Below are 17,492 nucleotides of genomic sequence, written 5' to 3' on the forward strand. Positions count from 1 at the left end.
GCCTGAAGTATTTTCCCTCAACCCAATTCTCCTGCCTTCTCTCCGTAACCTTTGAGACCCTCAGGACTCCAAAACCTCAGCTTTAAATATCCCCAATAATCTTCTGCCACACACAATGAAGGAAGTAACAGGATGTAACTTCCAGAAATTCGCCCAATTAGAGTTGGCCGGGTGACTGGGAGATCCTTCCTCCATGGAGCGGAGTGGTGGATTGGCGTTTCTTGGATAGAAGGATCAGTTAACTTCAGGGACCTAGGAGAGCGGTGGGTGAGTGTGTTGGGGAGGATAACTGTATTTTGTTTTTTTTTTTGTCTCCAAGAGGAAGCCTGCTCCACTCACAACCTCGTGCTGCCTGGTCCGAAGAGGCTCCAGCATGGTCCCTGACAGTTACCTGTACCTTGCCTTTGTGTCATGGGCACTGGCCCACACCTGTGGTGAGGCACGGGCACTGACGCGGGGAGAAGGTGGGTGCACCAGCCATAAATAACAGCTCTCAGTAATCCTGGGATGTCAACAGGGAAATGTAGTTTGTGCTGTCCCAATAAAAGTTCCTTCCCATTGTGATGTATCCCCAAGAATGCCAGTTTAACTCATCACATTGATTTCTGTTGGCCTCTATAAAATGATGTAGCACACAAGAACGTAAGAAGTAGAAGCAGGAGATGGCCTTTCAGCCTGTCGAACCTGCTCTCCCATTCAATGAGATCATGGCTGATCTGATGATGGGCTCATCTCCACCTTCCTGCCTTTTTCCCCATATCCCTTAATTCCCCAACTATGTAAAAATCTATCCAACCTTGTCTTAATTATATTTACTGAGGTCGCCTCCACTGCTTCAATGGGCATCGAATTCCACAGATTCACCACCCTCTGGGAGAAGCAGTTCCTCCTCATCTCCATCCTAAATCTACTACCCTGAATCTTGAGGCTATGTCCCGTAGTTCTGGTCTCTCCCACCAATGGAAACAACTTGCCTACCTCTCTTTCATAATTATATATGTTCAACAAGATCCCCTCTCATTCCACCGAGAACAGTCCCAGACGACCCAATCTTTAATAGACTAATCCCCTCATCCCTGGAATCCCTGGTGAACCTCCTCTGCACCACTTCCAAAGCCAGTCCGTCCTTCCTCGAGTAAGGAGACCAGAACTTCACGCAGTGCTCCAGTACATTTGCAGAATAACCTCCCTGCTCCTAAATTCAAACAGACCCCTCTGCCATTGGGTGCACGCTGAACATTATGCACCCAGTTACCTTAATGCAACTTGAGCCTATTTTATTTTCTCAACATTTCCATTAACTCAAACTGCTCCCTCCTTAATTCTGCCCCTCACCTATACATTTACACCGGCCAACTAACCCACCAACTCATACATTATTTTGGGGGTGTAGAGAGGGTAATTAGTCGACCTGGGGGAAACCAACACGGTCATGAAGAACGTGCAAACTCCACGCAGACAGCACATTTGAAATGAGGATTGAAAGTGGGTCCACTGGGAGCTGTGAGGAAGGGTACACACACATCATTCCAGCCTACACTTCCCTCCTGAGTACAGGGAAAATGTTTGCTCATTGAGAATCCTTTCCATCCTTAACACCTCAACTGCTTTACGCAGATCTTTGGGTGAGGGGGGAGGGAGAGAGTGAGGGGGGGAGGGAGAGAGTGAGGGGGGGAGGGAGAGAGTGAGGGAGGAGGGAGAGAGTGAGGGGGGGGAGGGAGAGTGAGGGGGGGGAGGGAGAGAGTGAGGGGGGAGGGAGAGAGTGAGGGGGGAGGGAGAGAGTGAGGGGGGGAGGGAGAGAGTGAGGGGGGAGGGAGAGAGTGAGGGGGGAGGGAGAGAGTGAGGGGGGGAGGGAGTGAGTGAGGGGGAGGGAGAGAGAGGGGGGGAGGGAGAGAGTGAGGGGGGAGGGAGAGAGTGAGGGGGGAGGGAGAGAGTGAGGGGGAGGGAGAGAGTGAGGGGGGAGGGAGAGAGTGAGGGGGGAGGGAGAGAGTGAGGGGGGAGGGAGAGAGTGAGGGGGAGGGAGAGAGTGAGGGGGGAGGGAGAGAGAGAGAGGGAGGGGGGAGGGAGAGAGGGAGGGGGAAGGAGAGAGTGAGGGGGGAAGGAGAGAGTGAGGGGGGAGGGAGAGAGTGAGGGGGAGGGAGAGAGAGGGGGTAGGGAGAGAGAGAGAGACAAATGGAGATACACACTCTGGAACGTATGTTGTGATATTTGCAACTTTGTCTATTTGGTTTTAGTGTTTCTGGGGGAAAGTGAAGCCACTCTCTTTCTGAGTCGGAAACTACTGTACAACAGCTGGGATTTTGAACTCATCATCCCGGGAAACATTGAGCGGGAATGCTACGAGGAAGTGTGCAATTTCGAGGAAGCTCACGAAGTTTTTGAGGACAACGAGAAGACGGTAGGTATCGTCCCCAGAGGCGACAGCTTGATCTGCTTCACTCCTATTGCCAATAACTACACCAGCAGATGTTCTGGGGGATGCCTTTTAATGGGTCCTTAGGAGATATGCGGTGGAGAGGGAGACATGATCTGATTGTGGTCAGAGTGAAAGGCTTTAGAGGAGGGGCTTGGGGCACGGTGAGAATTGCCAAGCTTGGAATTGTGAGGGCACAAGTGGCAACATCTGATGTTCCGTGGTGGGAAAGAAATGGAGGTTTTAGAAGATGTTAAGTCGTCACCTTTATTTGACATCCATTCCCATGCTCGCGCGGTAAAGAGGTCACGTTTCTCTAGGACCATGGAGCATATTTACATAAATATGTTAGAATAGAAGTTAAACACATTAAAATATTTAGACATATACAGAAAAAGTCCATGGTTCACAATCCACAAAAGTTCTGGGAGTTTAGGAGACTGATGGCTTGGGGGGGGAAAACTTGCCCACTCTGGACATGAGGGTCCGAGTGTGGCAACCAGATGGCAGAAGGGAGAACGGTTTACGCGAGGGGTGTGTGGAGTCCTTCACAATGTTTATTGCCTTTCGCCTGCATCGAGAGTTGTCGACGTCCTTCATGGTAGGAAGGAAGTCCCCAATGATGTTTTCCGCTGACTTCACTATCCTCTGCAGGGTCTGGTGGGATGCAGAGGAGATGCATCAGGATGTTGCCTGGGACAGGGTGCTTCAGTTCTGCATCTGTTTTCCCCCCCCCTGGAGTGGACAGGAGAGCATAAAATTGTGCGGTGTGGATAGGGTAGATTCCAGGAACCTTTCCCCAGATCAGATATGGTCTGCAGACACAGTGATTGAAGTAAAAACACAACACTGGAGAAATTCAGCAGGTCAAACTGTGTCCTTTATATAGTAAAAATACATAATGATCGTTTCAGTCTTGAGCCCTTCATCAAGGTGTAAGCAAATTGTAAGCAGGCACCCCAACAAAATGGTGAGGTGGAGGGGCAGGGGGAGGTGCACGGTCCCACGGGCAGGAGGTAATAGGTGGATAAGGGAGGGAGGGCACAGCAGCAAGTGGGGGGGGGATGGGGATGACTCCGAATGGAGAGGGAAGGGGGTGGAGAGCTGGAGGAAAGGAGACAGAGGGATGGGAAGAGGGTTAGCAGAAACCAGAGAAGTTGTAGATTTGGTGGGGGAAGAACTTTAGAGGGGGCGTCTTTCTCAGCCTTGGAGTGGACAGCCTGTCCTTGGAGTGGACAGCCTGATACGGGCTGGGAGCAGAGTCGCTGACTGTGTAGACAAGCACTTGGATCATAGAAGGCTCTGGGCAAAGTGTTGGGAGATGGCATTAGTGCAGATGGGCTCCTACAGGAGAGTGTGGAGAGTTTAAATGGACGGTTTCCATGGGTTCTGTTGGGAGGAGTATCAGGTTCAGTGGGTTCACAGAGAGACGAGTCTGGACACCAGTGTTACAATCACACGTAACTTTTATTAACACACGGGAGACAAACGGGAGAATGTTAAACGGTACTCGATCACTATTTCACGTAAGCAACGATATAGACATTCACCTCGGACTTCGGTTGGACTCCGACAACGGTAAACCTGTACTCTACCTGCTCACACACACACATGCTCCCGGTTCCCTGACCAACAGGGGTTGTGGCTCCCTGCAAGTATTGATCCATCACTTCCAGCGTTGTCCACAGTAGTGACCTGGCGTAGAGCGATGTCTAGGGCTTGGACCACGAGGCAGAGAGAAAGAATGAGCTGAGCGTTGATGTTATATAAAGTGCTAATCTGTGCTTCCAGTCAATAATGACCCCAGGTGATTTAAATTAGCCAACGGCAAGGTGTGCACTAATGGGTGACCAGTCCAACCTTGATTGACAGGTGATGTGACTTCCAAATAAGTTTTAGATGTGGAGGACACGTGACCACCCACAATCCACACATTCCAGACAGGAAAAGAGGCACATGTCCTCCACACTCAACACCATGCTACATGGCCAAGGAATATGGGTCTCTGGGGGTTTTGAATCTGAACAATATCAAAAGTGTTAATTCTTTGGGTGGGAGCAAAACCATGGGCACAGTCATGAGACATGAAATTCATGGAACATTGGCTGTGTGGATTAAAAATTGGCTTGCCTATAGAAAGCAGAAAGTAGTAGTGGATGGAAAGTATTCTGCTTGGAGGTCAGTGACTAGTGGAGTTCTGCAGGGATATGTTCTAGGACCCTCTATTTATGGTTATTATAAATGACCCAGATGAAGAAACGAAAAGATAAGTTAGTAAGTTAGCAGATGATACGAAGGTTGGAGGAGTTGTGGATGGTGTTGAAGGTTGTTGTAGGTTGCAAAAGGTTATAGGCTGGTTGCAGAGTTGGCTGGAAAAGTGACAGATGAAGTTCAATCTGGATAACTGTGAGGTGAAGGACAAGCCAGAAGGCTGAATACAAGGTTAATGGTCAAATACTTAACAGTGTGGAGGAACAGAAGGACCTTGGTGTCTAAATCCATGCATCTCTCAAGGTTTCCGCGCAGGTTGATAGGATAGTTAAGAAGGCCTATAGGAAGTTGGGCTTCATTAGTAGGGGGATTGAGTTCAAGAGTATAGAGGTCATGTTGCAACTCTACAAGTCTGTGGTGAGACCACAGTTAGAGTATTGTGTTCAGTTCTGGTCACTTCATTATAGAAAGGATGTGGAAGCCATGGAGAAGGTGCAGAGGATATTTATCCGAATGTTGCCTGGATTGGAAAATGAATCATAAGAGGGAAGATTAGCAGAGCTGGGACTTTTCTCTTTGGAGTGAAGAAGGATGAGAGGAGACTTGATAGAGGTCTACAAGATTATGAGAGGCAGAGATAGGGTGGTCAGCCAGCGCCTTTTTCCCAGGGCAGGAATAGCAAACACCAGAGGACGTGTGTACAAAGTGAAGGGAGGGAAGTTTAGGGGAGTCATCAGGGGTATGATTTTACGCAGAGAGTTGTGGGTGCCTGGAATGCCTTGTCGGGTTGGTGCTGGAGGCTGAAACATTAGGGACATTTAAGAGACTCTTAGACAGGCACGTGGATGGAAGAAAAATAGAGGGATGTGGGGTAGGGAGGGTTTAGTACCTATTTTAAAGAAATATATGGGTTGACACAACATTTCTGTTGCTACACGAGTCATCATGAGATTCCCCATTCAGGGCCCAAAGATTATTGGCTTGATGCTTTCTGCAATAATTACTGGGGTCGGGGTCAGCGATCTGGGGAGAGGGAGGGGTCCAGGGAGAGGATGGGGATAGACTGGGGGAGTGAGGGGATATGATAGGGTGGAGATTGAGGGAATGAGGGGATCTGGGAGTGGGATGGATCTAGGGGAGGGAGTGGATGTGGAGAGAAGGAGGGGATGCACTGGGCAAAGGTGGGGGGGATGGACTGGGGATTTGAAGTGGGGTGGGACTGAAGGAGGGAGGGGACTGGGTGTTGATGAATGAGGGGATCCAGGGAGAATGTGGGGACCGACTGGGGGAGGGAGGGAATGGATTGGGGAGGGAGGGAATGGATTGGGGAGGGAGGGGTGATGGCAAAAGGTACGGATTTGGAGTGGGATGGGACTGAGGGAGAGAATGTGGAGAGAGGGTGGGGAATATGGGGAGAGGGTCTGTGAGGTCAAGGGGATGTTGGGAGAGAGGGTCTGAGGGTAGGGATCTGGGAATGGGAGATGTGGGGAGAAGGTGGGGACTGGTCTGGGGAAATGAGGGGATCAGTGGAGAGGGTGGGGAGTGAGGGTCAGCTGGAAGTGGGAGGGGATTTGGGGGGGAACTAGGGAATCTGGGAGTGGGACGGGATTGAGGGGGGGGGGAAGAGGAGATTGAATGCAGATTTCCGTGGTCTTGTTGTGAGGTAACACTCCTGGACCTGTCTCACTGCAACCTTCGCTTATGCTTTTATTCTGAGTGACGGTATGTGTTTGTTTCCTTCAGCTTCTTTTCTGGGATAAGTACAAGCAGTCCCAGAAACCAGGTGAGCAACGGTGCTGAGTTATCAACCGGTGTAAGGTTACGGAGCTTGTTAATATACTGTTAGCTGTGAATCTTTACCCTGGCAGTCCCCTTCCTCTCTGGACGTTCAGCACAGAAACAGGCCATCCGGCCCCACCAACCTAGCAATCTCTTGCTGCCAGAGAAACTGATGTTTCAAAGCCATTTCAAATTTATTGTCAGAGAACATACATGACATCACATACAACCCTGAGATTCTTTTTCCTGTGGGCCAGGCCGAATTACCACTTATTGGTGATGCCAAAAAAAAACTGTACTCAAGAAAAGATGCGCATAGAAAAGAGTGAAACGGAGAGCGTAGCGGTTAGCGCAACTGGTTACAGCGCCAGTGACCAGGGTTCAAATCCAGCAGGGAATTTGCACGTTCTCTCCATGTCCGCGTGGGCTTCCTCCGGGTGCTCCAGTTTCCTTCCGCCCTTCAAAGTGTATCGGGGGTTGTAGGTCAATTGGGCAGCTCGGGCTCGTGTGCCAGAAGGGCCTGTTACTGTGTTGTATGTCTAAATTTTAATTTAAATACAGAAAATAAATATTCATTAATGTGCAAAGCAAGAGTCCCTGATTGAGTTTGTCATTGAGGAGTCTGATGGTGGAGGGAGAGCAGCTGTTCCTGAACCTGGTGGCATGATTCTTGTGGCCCCTACACCTCTTTCCTGATGGCAACATTTAGACAGCAACGCAGATAGGAAAGGTTCAGCAGGATCTGGGCTGAGCACAGGGAAGCTTGGGCTGACAACTCTATCAGCTTGGAGATGTTTGACTGAAGGACCTGCTTCTGGGCTGTGCAAAGATGTGCGGGTTGGTCGCAGTCAATTATCCCTGGAGCGTTGGCAAGAGGTGGATCCTGGGGGGGAGAGATGGGAGGAATAAAGTGTGTGGGAAGAGGGTGGAGGAAGATTAGTGATGTGCATGGAAGCCTGGATCCCAGCGGAGTTAACTCTGCTGTCTCTCCCCCACTGCAGGGGGTCCCACTGCCCACCGGTTCGACGTCGCTGGCCTGGTGGCGGGGCTGATTGGTGGCTTCATTATCCTCATCCTGATGGGACTCCTGATGGTCTACTTCTGCAAACGGAGAGGGAAGCGAACAGAGAGGTTGGTGCCAGTTGCCGGGATAGGGCTCGTCACGCCTGCCCTTCGCAGCGCTGAGGGGCAGCAGAGCCATTTGGCCCGTTGTTCGAGCCCTGGGTCTTGGGGGAAGTTCCCAGTGCTCCGCAATTCACCAGAACACTGACAATGTTTCCAACAATCCCTTTCCTTTTTCAATATTTTTATTAACATTGAAATTTCACATCCAAAAATACAGAGTAAATAATGATAAATGTTAAAATTCTAAAAGATACACTTGCATCATTTAATCCAAGGAATCTCACATTTTAATCAAGCAATCGATATTTTATTACAAAAAAGGAAAATCTAAATTCCACTACTGAGAAAGAACCTGTTTGGCCACAAAAAAAAGAAAGACAGAATTCTTATCAGAGAGATAAATGACCTCATCAGTCGACATTTCTACCTTCATAACAAATCAAAGATTATAAAAGTAACTCAAGGCTCCCCACCTAAGTTTGAAACTTTAAATTCAAATTGGAAATTGAGCAGCGACTCTTAAACATGACGTCACGTAGCCATTGAGCGTGATGAGGAGGGGTAACATCCCTCCGTCCCCTCGCCAGAAGAGAAATAAAAGCTAATACGTGCAGATCAGATGCCATTAAAGTTGGGTCACTCTCTCCAACCTTCCCTCTTGAGAATCACCACCTCCATCAAGCATTGGGACTGTGATTCCAAATGACAACCTGTTCCCTGAAATACATTCTCATTCCCTCCCCTCTCGCCAGCTGTCGTACTCTGTGCTTATCCCAGATAGAACACAACAGCACAGGAATGGGGCCTTGACCCACTAAGTCTGTACTCAACGTGCTGCCAAAAGACATAGGAGCAGAAATAGGCTATTCAGCCTCGCCATTTAATCACGAGCCGACGAAATACTGTTTTAAATTTCCATCACTGATGTGTGGGCCACCATGAGTAGGGTGGATGTACAGAAGGCAGCTGGTCCAGTTGGCATACCCTGGCCACGTGCTTCGAGCCTGTGCATTTAAAAAAAAAACTCTGTCTCGTGTATTTAAAAAAACAGCTTTGTCCCGCACAATTCTCTTTAAACTTTCTCCACCTCATCTGAAACACTTCCACACTGACATTTCCACAATGGAGTGAGAAAGATTCTGGCTGTCTACCCCCCCTGTCAATGCCACTTGTAATTTAATAAACTTCCATCAGGTCACCCCTCTGCTCAAGAGGAAACAACCCAAGTGTGTCCAACCTCTTCCTGTGCCTCATAGCCTCCAGTCCAGGCAGAATCCAGGGAAATCTGTACCCTTTCCAAAGCCCCCATGTCTTTCCTCCATTGTGCTGAAGCAGAATGGGGGTGGGGGGGGAGGGGAAGCCTGATTGAAAGTGTAACGGGGAGGCATCTCGGAGGAGGTGCACCAAGTTGATTCCAGAGATGAGCGGCACGGTTAGCGTGGCATTTAGCGCAGTGTATTTACAGCACTAGCGATAGGGACCAGACCCAGGTTCGAATCCTATGTTTGTACGTTCTCCCTGTGTCTGTGTGGGTCTTCCACCCACCCTTCAAAAGTGTACCAGGGTGTGGGTTATTGAGATGCAAGTTGGGCGGCATGGACTTGAAGGGGAAAATTGGTCTGTTTACAGTGCCTGTTGGATTTTTTAAAATGAGGGGGTTAGTCTATGAGGAGAGATTGAGTTGTCTGGGGCTAAATTCTAAATACTCTCTAGAATTTAGAAGAACAAGAGGGGATCTTATAAAATTACAAAAGACATAGATTGAAGTAGGCAAGTTGTTTCCATTGGTGGGGGAGAACAGGGGGACATGTCCCTAAGATTCAGGGTAGTAGATTTAGGGCACAGATGCAGAGGAACTGCTTTTCACAGAGGGGGGTGAATCTGTGGAATTCGCTGCCCATTGAAGCAATTTAATTTGCATTTAAGGCAAGGTTGGGTGGATTTTTACATAGTCAGGGAATTAAGGGATATGGGGCAAAAAGCAGGTGGGTGGAGATGAGTATTATCAGATTAGTCGTGATTGCATTGAATGGTGGAGCAAGCTCGACGGGTTGGATGGTTGCCTCCTGCTCCTGTTTCTTATGTTCTTCCACTTCCTTTCCTTGTCCAGGCCTCCAGAGTACCGAGGACCAGTGCTGAGCAGGATAAACCAGCCCTCCACAGCCGCGGGCGAGAACGTGCCCCTGACCACCCTACCAACCAACGCCCCTGGACTTCCCTCCTACGACGAAGCCCTGAGCAGATCGGGGCATTATGATGCCCCGCCCCCTCCGTATGCTGGGTGTGTACAGTTGTCTGTTTTGCTTTAACTCAGTTCTTTATCTCAACAAATCCTGTACAGCTCTGTGAACCCGCCCCTTGCCTGGTAACTAAAGGCAGAGTGACTCCCAAGCTGGAATTGACAACTATGGGCCGGGTATTTGCAGAGGCATTGTCACATGACCACCTCCTCTTTGTGCTATTGATCAACCAACATGTCAATCAATATGACCTTCAGCCAATTGGGGAGTGCATTATTCATTACTCAATTGGACATTTTTTTTAAATATTGTCCATCAATCAGGATTTAATCCCCACCTCTGATACTCTCACAAAGTGCACAAAGGAAAGACCATTTCTATTTTGCTGCTATATGACATTTTGACTGGGTGATTGACCTTTGATCAGTATTGGAGACTGCAAGGTTTCAAAGGCTCTAACTTCAGTAACCAATCGGATTGTCTGCTTGCAGCCATGGCAACGACCAGAGGTCTTGACCCAATGATTGGTCCTCGTACATTGGCTGAGGTTGGCTGTGATGCCCCTGTGGGCCAAAGTGTGATGGGGTGTGACCCAGGGAGGATAATCCAGTGTGAGAGAGGGACGAGGAAGTGATGGCACCTTGATCCCTGGGGCAGGGGCAGAATGACTTTCCAGAGAAATTGCAAGGCCATGGAATTTTTTGCATTGGTTAAATGCAAGTTAAGCTAGGCTGCAAATTAATCAAAACTTCCACACTTTTGTTCTGGTCCTGAGTGTACGTAGAACACTGCAGCACAGTACCGGCCCTTTGGCCCTAAATGTTGTTACGACCTATATATTCCTACCAAAAAAATACAAAACCCTTCCTCCTTGTAGCCCTCTATTTTTCTTTCATCCATGTGCCTGTCTAAGTGTCTCCTAAATCCCCCTCTTGTTCCAGCCTCCCACCACCATCCCTGGCAAAGCATTTTTGGCACCCACAACTCTGTTTTTAAAAACTCACTCCTAGTGTCTCCCCTAAACTTTCCTCACTTCACTTTGTACACACGTCCTCAGGTGTTTGCTATTCCCGCTCTGGGAAGCAGGTGCTGGCCATCCACCTTATCTATGCCTTTCAGAATCTTGTCGACCTCTACTAATCTCCTTTCATCCTCTGCTCCAAAGAGAAAAGTCCCAGCTCTTCTAACCTTGCCTCACAAGACTTGTTTTCCAATCTAGCCCACATCCTGGTGAATCTCCTCTGCCCCCTCTCTGTAGCTTCCACATCCTTCCTGTAATGAGGTGACCAGGCCTGAACACAATATTCTAAGTGTGATTTGCACCATGCTAGAGTTGCATCATGCTGGAGTTGCACCATGACCTCTCCACTCTTCAACTCGATCCCCTCCCCTGACTAATGAAGCCCATCATAACATAGGCCTTCTTAACTACCATGTCAACCTGTGTGGTGACCTTGAGAGATGTATGGATTTCGACCCTCTGTTCTTCCACGCTGTTAAACATCCGACCATTAACCGTGCACTCAGCTTTCGGGTTTGACTCTCCAAAAGGCATCACCTCACAATGGGAATGTCCTTTTATCTACGGGATCACAGAGAAATGGTCTCTGTGATGGGTGAGGAGATGTCAGAAATTTCTGGTGAAGCATCAGTAGTTACAGGTTGTTCACCCAACATTACAAACACAGCTTCTTCCTCTCCACCATTAGATTTCTGAACGTACAATGAACCTACCTCACTTTTTCACCACATTTGTTTTTTTTTCAGTTTTGTTGCCACTCCATTGTAATTTATTTAGTTATTTTGCATTTTGTTTTCCACAACACTGCTGCCGAGAAACAACAATTTCCATGACACAATAAACCTTGATTCTGATGGTGTTGGAGAACTCATAGGAGGTCCATTCAATAGTCTGATAACTGTCCTTGAATCTGGAGGTGCTTGTTTTCAGCCTCCCGTGTGTTCTAACTGATGGGGAGGGGTGGGGGAAGAGTGCATGACCGGGGTGGATTGGCTCCTTCCCCAAGCAGCGGAGGGCAGTAGACGGAGTCAATGGAGGGGAGGTTGGATTGGGCGATGGCCTGAGCCACGTTAACAGATCAGCCATGGCCACATTGAATGGTGGGGCAGGTTTGAGGGGCTAGGGCCTCCTCCTTGACATTATAAAGGACCCCCATCACCCTGGTCTTAACCTCTTCCACTTAAGGTTTATTGTCATGTAATAATACATTAAAAATGTAACATACATGATATACAATAAAGCCCCTGATAGCCAGAATTCAAGCAACCGGCAAAAATAAATTGTGGAAAATAACTAGGTTAAAAAAAGTACGGGTTTAAAATGAGTGCACCTCACTGTTAATCACACAACACAGAATCTTAAGCAACTGGAAAATTCAGTTTATCCAGCATCAGTGGTGTCACCCAGTGCGGTAACTCACGGTGTCACCCACCACCCCTCCTCGCCCATGGACCTCCTCCCATACCAGACCATACAGAATCCTTAGTAATGTTACTGGTGAATCGTAATTCACATAGATCACTGAATGTAGTGAGATAAACAACCAGCAAAATTAAAATTACACCTTTAGTTACAACATTATTAGTAACTGGGCGGAACCTTTTTTTTTAAATTTTTCTCCTTTTAATTACTACTTCTTTCTCAAAAACGTTATTGATAATCGGTTCACAAATACTAGTGACCACAACATTGACAAAAGCAGCGACAGTAAAAACACCAGCAGCAATGAAAACAACAGCGTGAGCTGGTAGCGCATGCAGATGAAACCACGCGATTCGAAGCGTCGTTGTCTTTGGGGAATAATGACGACTCTGACTGGAGCACGTTAGAAGCTTCAAAAAGTAAATGGGTATCGAGTTTAGCCTTGTAGGTATATTGAAACCTGTCAGCTGGGCTTACGGAAAATGTTTTTGCTGTTATAACTAACGGCAGGGACATTTTAAATTTCTGCTGAAAAACTGCACATAAATTTTATAGCCAGTTATTTTGGTGTCACCCCCCTCTAATGGTATAAACCGGTGTGATTCGCACCCTGCTAGTGACCCATGTGTCCAGCATCTACCAATCCCCATAGGTGCTGGATACTGTACTGTATTTTAACTTTTGCTTGCCATTAAGGCAAAGAGACACAGTTGGTATTGTCAGCGCCCCTTACAATACGAGACTGAAAGCAAGAGAGAGTCCCTTCAGAGTCCCTGGTTGTTCACGTCCAGCACTCCCACGGCCTCTTCAGCCACACCATCCTCTGTTCGATTCATCGTCAACCCGAGCTCCAGATCCAATCGGGAAGCCTTCAGTGCTAGGGGCTCTTCGGGGGGCCCTTCTGGCCCTTCGGCACCCTGTTGCATCACAGCTCCGATACCTGGTTCCCATGAGCCAGTCTCCAGCAGGCCTTGCTGGCTCCCTGACCACAGCCTGTGTGGCTCCCTCAGCTGCTGGGCCCCTCACTGGTTGACCACTGTGGTCACGGACCTGTCAGTTCCTTCAGCTGATGAGCCCCTCGCTGGTCTACTGCTGGTGTTATGACTACATGACCACAAAACATACAGAAGCCTGAAGTCCAGCACCTCCAGGTTCAAGAACAGATTTTTCCCAATTGCTATTAGTGTCATGAACCTCCCATTAGACCCTGAACTAACCACAGTCTCTTCTGGTACCACAAAAATAATCTGTCTGTACTGTGAGTCTGTAGGAGCAGAATTTGGCCACACAGCCCATTGAGTATTGCCATTCGAATTGTAGATGACGAGTTTTCCTCACAACCCCGTTTTCCTGCCTTCTCCCCATAACCTTCGATGCTCTGACTAATTAACCATCATCCTCTGCTATAAATATCCCCAATGACTTGGCCTCCACTGCCATCTGTGGGACATAATCTCTGTCCTCTGGCTGAAAGAAACCTCACTTTTTCTTTGCTCCAACTGCAGCTGCAAATATTTACCTATCTTTTCTGCGCCATTTCAAATTAGGGAGCTGTAAAACCCCTGGTATCCGGCACCTATGGGGATTGGTGGATGCCGGATAAGAAAGTTTTCCGGTTGCTTGAGGCTGCGTGCTGAGTGAATGGAGAATAAAATGCGAGGCGCGCCAATTTTAAAGTATTTTTCACCCATTTATGTTGCCCGGATTTTTTTTTTTTTGCCGGTTGCTTGAATTCTGGATTACAGGGACTTGACCTGATCAGCTGCAGCAGGTAAGCATTTCAGTGCTTCTGTATGTTGTACAAAGTAGATGTCAGCCAATTCTAACCCGTATTCATGCCTTTGCAGAGGATCCGCACAGGAACGCACACCCAGCTGAGACCTGGAATCCCATCAGATCTCTTCCTTCTACATTTCTGCTGGTACTGCCTGTGGGTGGAAAAGTCTTGCAATATGGAGATGGGAGAAAGTTCTGGACTGTGTTACAAGAATCACAAAACTAGACTGGGTGGTTGAGTGGGTGTTGAAGTGGGGATGGGGGGGGAGGGAGGCCTGGAAATCTTTGGTGGGGGGTAATTCCTGGCCTGCCTTCTTCCAGGATTTCAGAGAACCAGCAAACCCTTGGATGTTCTCCAGCACGGTTGCTTCCTTCTGAATATTGATCAATGGAGATGGAACACTATTTCCACTGATCCAGTCTTCTACTGAACATTTTGCCCGCGTTACCTGGTGCAGGGCCACTCACCTGCGCACTTGCACAGTGGTAGAGATGGATCGTGTCCAAGAATACTCTGCCTAAATCCTCTCTCGTGGATCTTCTGTCCTGGACCAGGATGGCAGGAGAGTGAGGGGACTTTATCATCTGAATTCTTTCTCCATTTCCAATGATGCTTTGGAAGGGGAAGATGTGGGGGTGGGATAGACAGTGGTGAAACTGGAGGAGAGGTCGACCCACCATGCTTCTATTGTGATAGCAGGCAGATGAGGGAAAAGGGTGGCTTGTCACAACCACCTGTGTGAGGGAGCAGGGCAGGGTTGCTAACAGCAGGAGTCTTTGTATTCATACCTTGCTAACCATACAACCTCAGCACATAAGCAGCCCCTTCTACTCTGTGCTGATGCATTTTTCTGCCCAGTCCCACTGACCTGCACCCAGTTTGTAGCCCTTCATACCCCTCCCATCCACATGGATGGGAATTATCATTATTATTAGAATTAAGGCTGCATTCACCACTTTAACTGTGAAGTTCCCCTTAAACTTTTCCCCTTTCACCCTTAACCCACGTTCTCTGGATTGTATCTCACCCACCCTTAGTGGAAAAAGCCCTCCTACATTTACTCTGTCTAAACCCCTCATAATTTTAAGAGCCTCTATCAAATCTTCTATTCTCCAGGGAATCAAGTCCTAATCTGTTTAACTCGGTTCCTGAATTCTGGGCAATATCTCTGCACTCTTTCAATCTTATTGATATCTTGAAAGTCCTGGTGACTTCTTCCCAACTCTTGGTCTTCTCCAACCCCTCTTGCCTGTCCATCTCTGTAATAGACTCTGTCCTTGGTTCCCTAGAACTGTTCATGAGCTGGAAACGAGCAAAAGCTTCGCATGGAAGAGGATCTCAGAAACGGTTGTGATGGGAGGGCGAGGGAGGAGTGAGTCTGTGCTGTGCTCCCAGCTCTCTCCCTCTCCTTGTCTGCTCTCCTCGACACAGCTCCTGACTGTAACCTACGTGTGGTCTGGGTCAGATATTCCTGAGACAGGAACCTTGTTGTTCTTCACCCCCCCCACCCCATTTAATGTCATCGAGTGTCCACGGGTCTGATCGTCCTTATGTCCTCTTTCTCAGTCTCCTGCTTACAATCTGCTCCCTGAGACCAATCCAAAGCAGTCATTGCAGATTGTGGGATCTTGCTGTGTACATTCTCCCTACCACACTTTGTATGGCAATGACCACAGTTCAAAATATGCATCCTTGGCTTCACCTGGAAATCCGCACCTACCTTTCCTCTGAACATTTTTGGTTCGCCCGAAGATTAACTTTTGGGTGAAAGGGCAGCTCACTCCCCATGGCTGTTGGTTCTGCACCTGAGAGCTCACCCTGGGTGATCGACCACCAAGTGCCAAACGCATGAAGCCAATGTACCAATGGAAGCAAGTTTATCCAACCTTCCAGTTGGTTGACAGAGTTGCTGAAGGAACTCAGCAGGTCACATGACATCCACAGGCCCAAATGGTCCAATGACGTTTTGGGTCGAAGGTTGTTTAAAATTAAATGAACTTGTACATCACGATAACAGGCCCTCGAGCCCGTCGTGCCCAATTACACCCAAATTAACCTACAACCCTGGTACTTTTTTAAAAGGTGGGAGGAAACGGGAGCATCCAGAGGAAACCCACGAAGACACGGGGAGAACTTATAAACTCCCTACAGACAGCACCGATTCGAACATTGGGCTAACCGTGCCGCCCTTCCAGTTGGGGAAGCTGATTCTATTGGCCAGTTTTGAGCCCACCCAGATTTATTTTGTATATAATACTCCACAGATGAATTTTCCTTAATTTGGAGTTGAGGAGGGAGTTGCCAGTGTTAGTCAGGCAGGCGAGGAAATGGATTGGCAGGGTGAGGGAAAGAAGGGGCGATGGTTAAAACTTTCTAACAAGGCCCAGAAAGGGATAACCAAAATTACTGTGCCTTGCCTGTTAATATTTTACATAGATTAAATAATTGTACAATAACTTCTTTGTAATAAACTGGCTTGTAGCTTGAGTTCTTTTGTTTAGTAAACTCAGTAATAAATATTCACAAGGCAGGCTATAGGTTCACTTGAATGATATACAAGAAAATTTCTCAGTGGGATCTAATTTTCTCATAGAACCATTGAACGTTACAGGCCCTTTGCCCCTTCTAGTCTATGCCAAACAATTTTTCTGCCTAGTCCGCCTGACCTTCACCCAGTCCATACCCCCTCCATCCATGTCCCTGTCTAAATTCTTCTTGAATATTAAAATTGAGCCTGCATTCACCACTTCACCTGGCAGCTCATTCCACACCCCCACCGCTCTCTGTGTGAAGAAGTTCTCCTTAAACCTTTCACTCTTAACCCGTGTCCTTTGGTTTGCATCTCACCTACCCATAGCTTGAGAATCCCTCTGAAGGGAATCACTGCACTTGCCTCAATATTTCACACTGCGGTGGATTTTGGCTGTTGTTTGTTTCTGGGACAAAGCCATCAACAAAAAACACTTGCCCTTACTGCCGCTACAAAGCGTTAGTCTGCAGATGCAAGAAGGCAAATGGGATGTTGACCGGCTTGGCTGGAGGGATTGAATTTAAGCAGAGATGTTTGGCTGTGCAGGAGACTGGTGGAGAACTGCATGCAGTTCTGGTCTCCTTCCTTTAGACAGTGCGGACACTGGGCAGCAGAGAAATGGGCCCTTCTTTCTGTGCTAGCTATCAAGCATCAACCTGCACATCATCTCTGGTGTCCCCAATTCTGCCACCCGCCCAGATGGTAGGCAATTTACCGTAGCCAACAAATTCGCCTTTGGAAACCCATGCGTTCACTGGGAGGTCATGCAAACTCTACATAGACAGCGGGCCCATTGCATTATAATAGCGTTAGGCTAACCGTACCGACCTTCCATATGGGGAAGTTGATTTTATGGGCCAGTTTTGAGGCCAGCGAGATTTATTTTGTACATACACTCCACAAATGAGTTTTTGTGCATTTGGAGTTGTGTCGCGGATGGGCTGCACGTCATTGCTGGTGAAGGTATTCATGTT

General features: G+C 48.1%; 1 protein-coding gene across 1 annotated transcript; it reads left to right on the top strand.

Annotated features, from left to right (window-relative positions):
- The first annotated feature begins 319 nt into the window (after positions 1 to 319).
- Positions 320 to 16,475, top strand: prrg2 (proline rich Gla (G-carboxyglutamic acid) 2). Its single transcript, XM_069908362.1, has 6 exons — positions 320 to 464; positions 2,235 to 2,398; positions 6,368 to 6,407; positions 7,405 to 7,534; positions 9,639 to 9,809; positions 14,059 to 16,475. The coding sequence occupies exons 1-6, from the start codon at positions 374 to 376 to the stop codon at positions 14,087 to 14,089; spliced, it is 627 nt and encodes a 208-aa protein (XP_069764463.1). The 5' UTR covers positions 320 to 373; the 3' UTR covers positions 14,090 to 16,475.
- The last annotated feature ends 1,017 nt before the right edge of the window (positions 16,476 to 17,492 follow it).

This window comes from Narcine bancroftii, chromosome 13, assembly GCF_036971445.1.
Source record: "Narcine bancroftii isolate sNarBan1 chromosome 13, sNarBan1.hap1, whole genome shotgun sequence".
In the NCBI taxonomy this organism is placed as follows: Eukaryota; Metazoa; Chordata; class Chondrichthyes; order Torpediniformes; family Narcinidae; genus Narcine; species Narcine bancroftii.

Coding starts and splice junctions, on each gene's coding strand:
- prrg2 (XM_069908362.1), top strand. CDS start 374: ATGGTCCCTGACAGTTACCTGTACCTTGCCTTTGTGTCATGGGCACTG. Junction 2,399..6,367: donor TTGAGGACAACGAGAAGACG/GTAGGTATCGTC, acceptor TGTTTCCTTCAG/CTTCTTTTCTGGGATAAGTA. Junction 6,408..7,404: donor CAAGCAGTCCCAGAAACCAG/GTGAGCAACGGT, acceptor CCCCCACTGCAG/GGGGTCCCACTGCCCACCGG.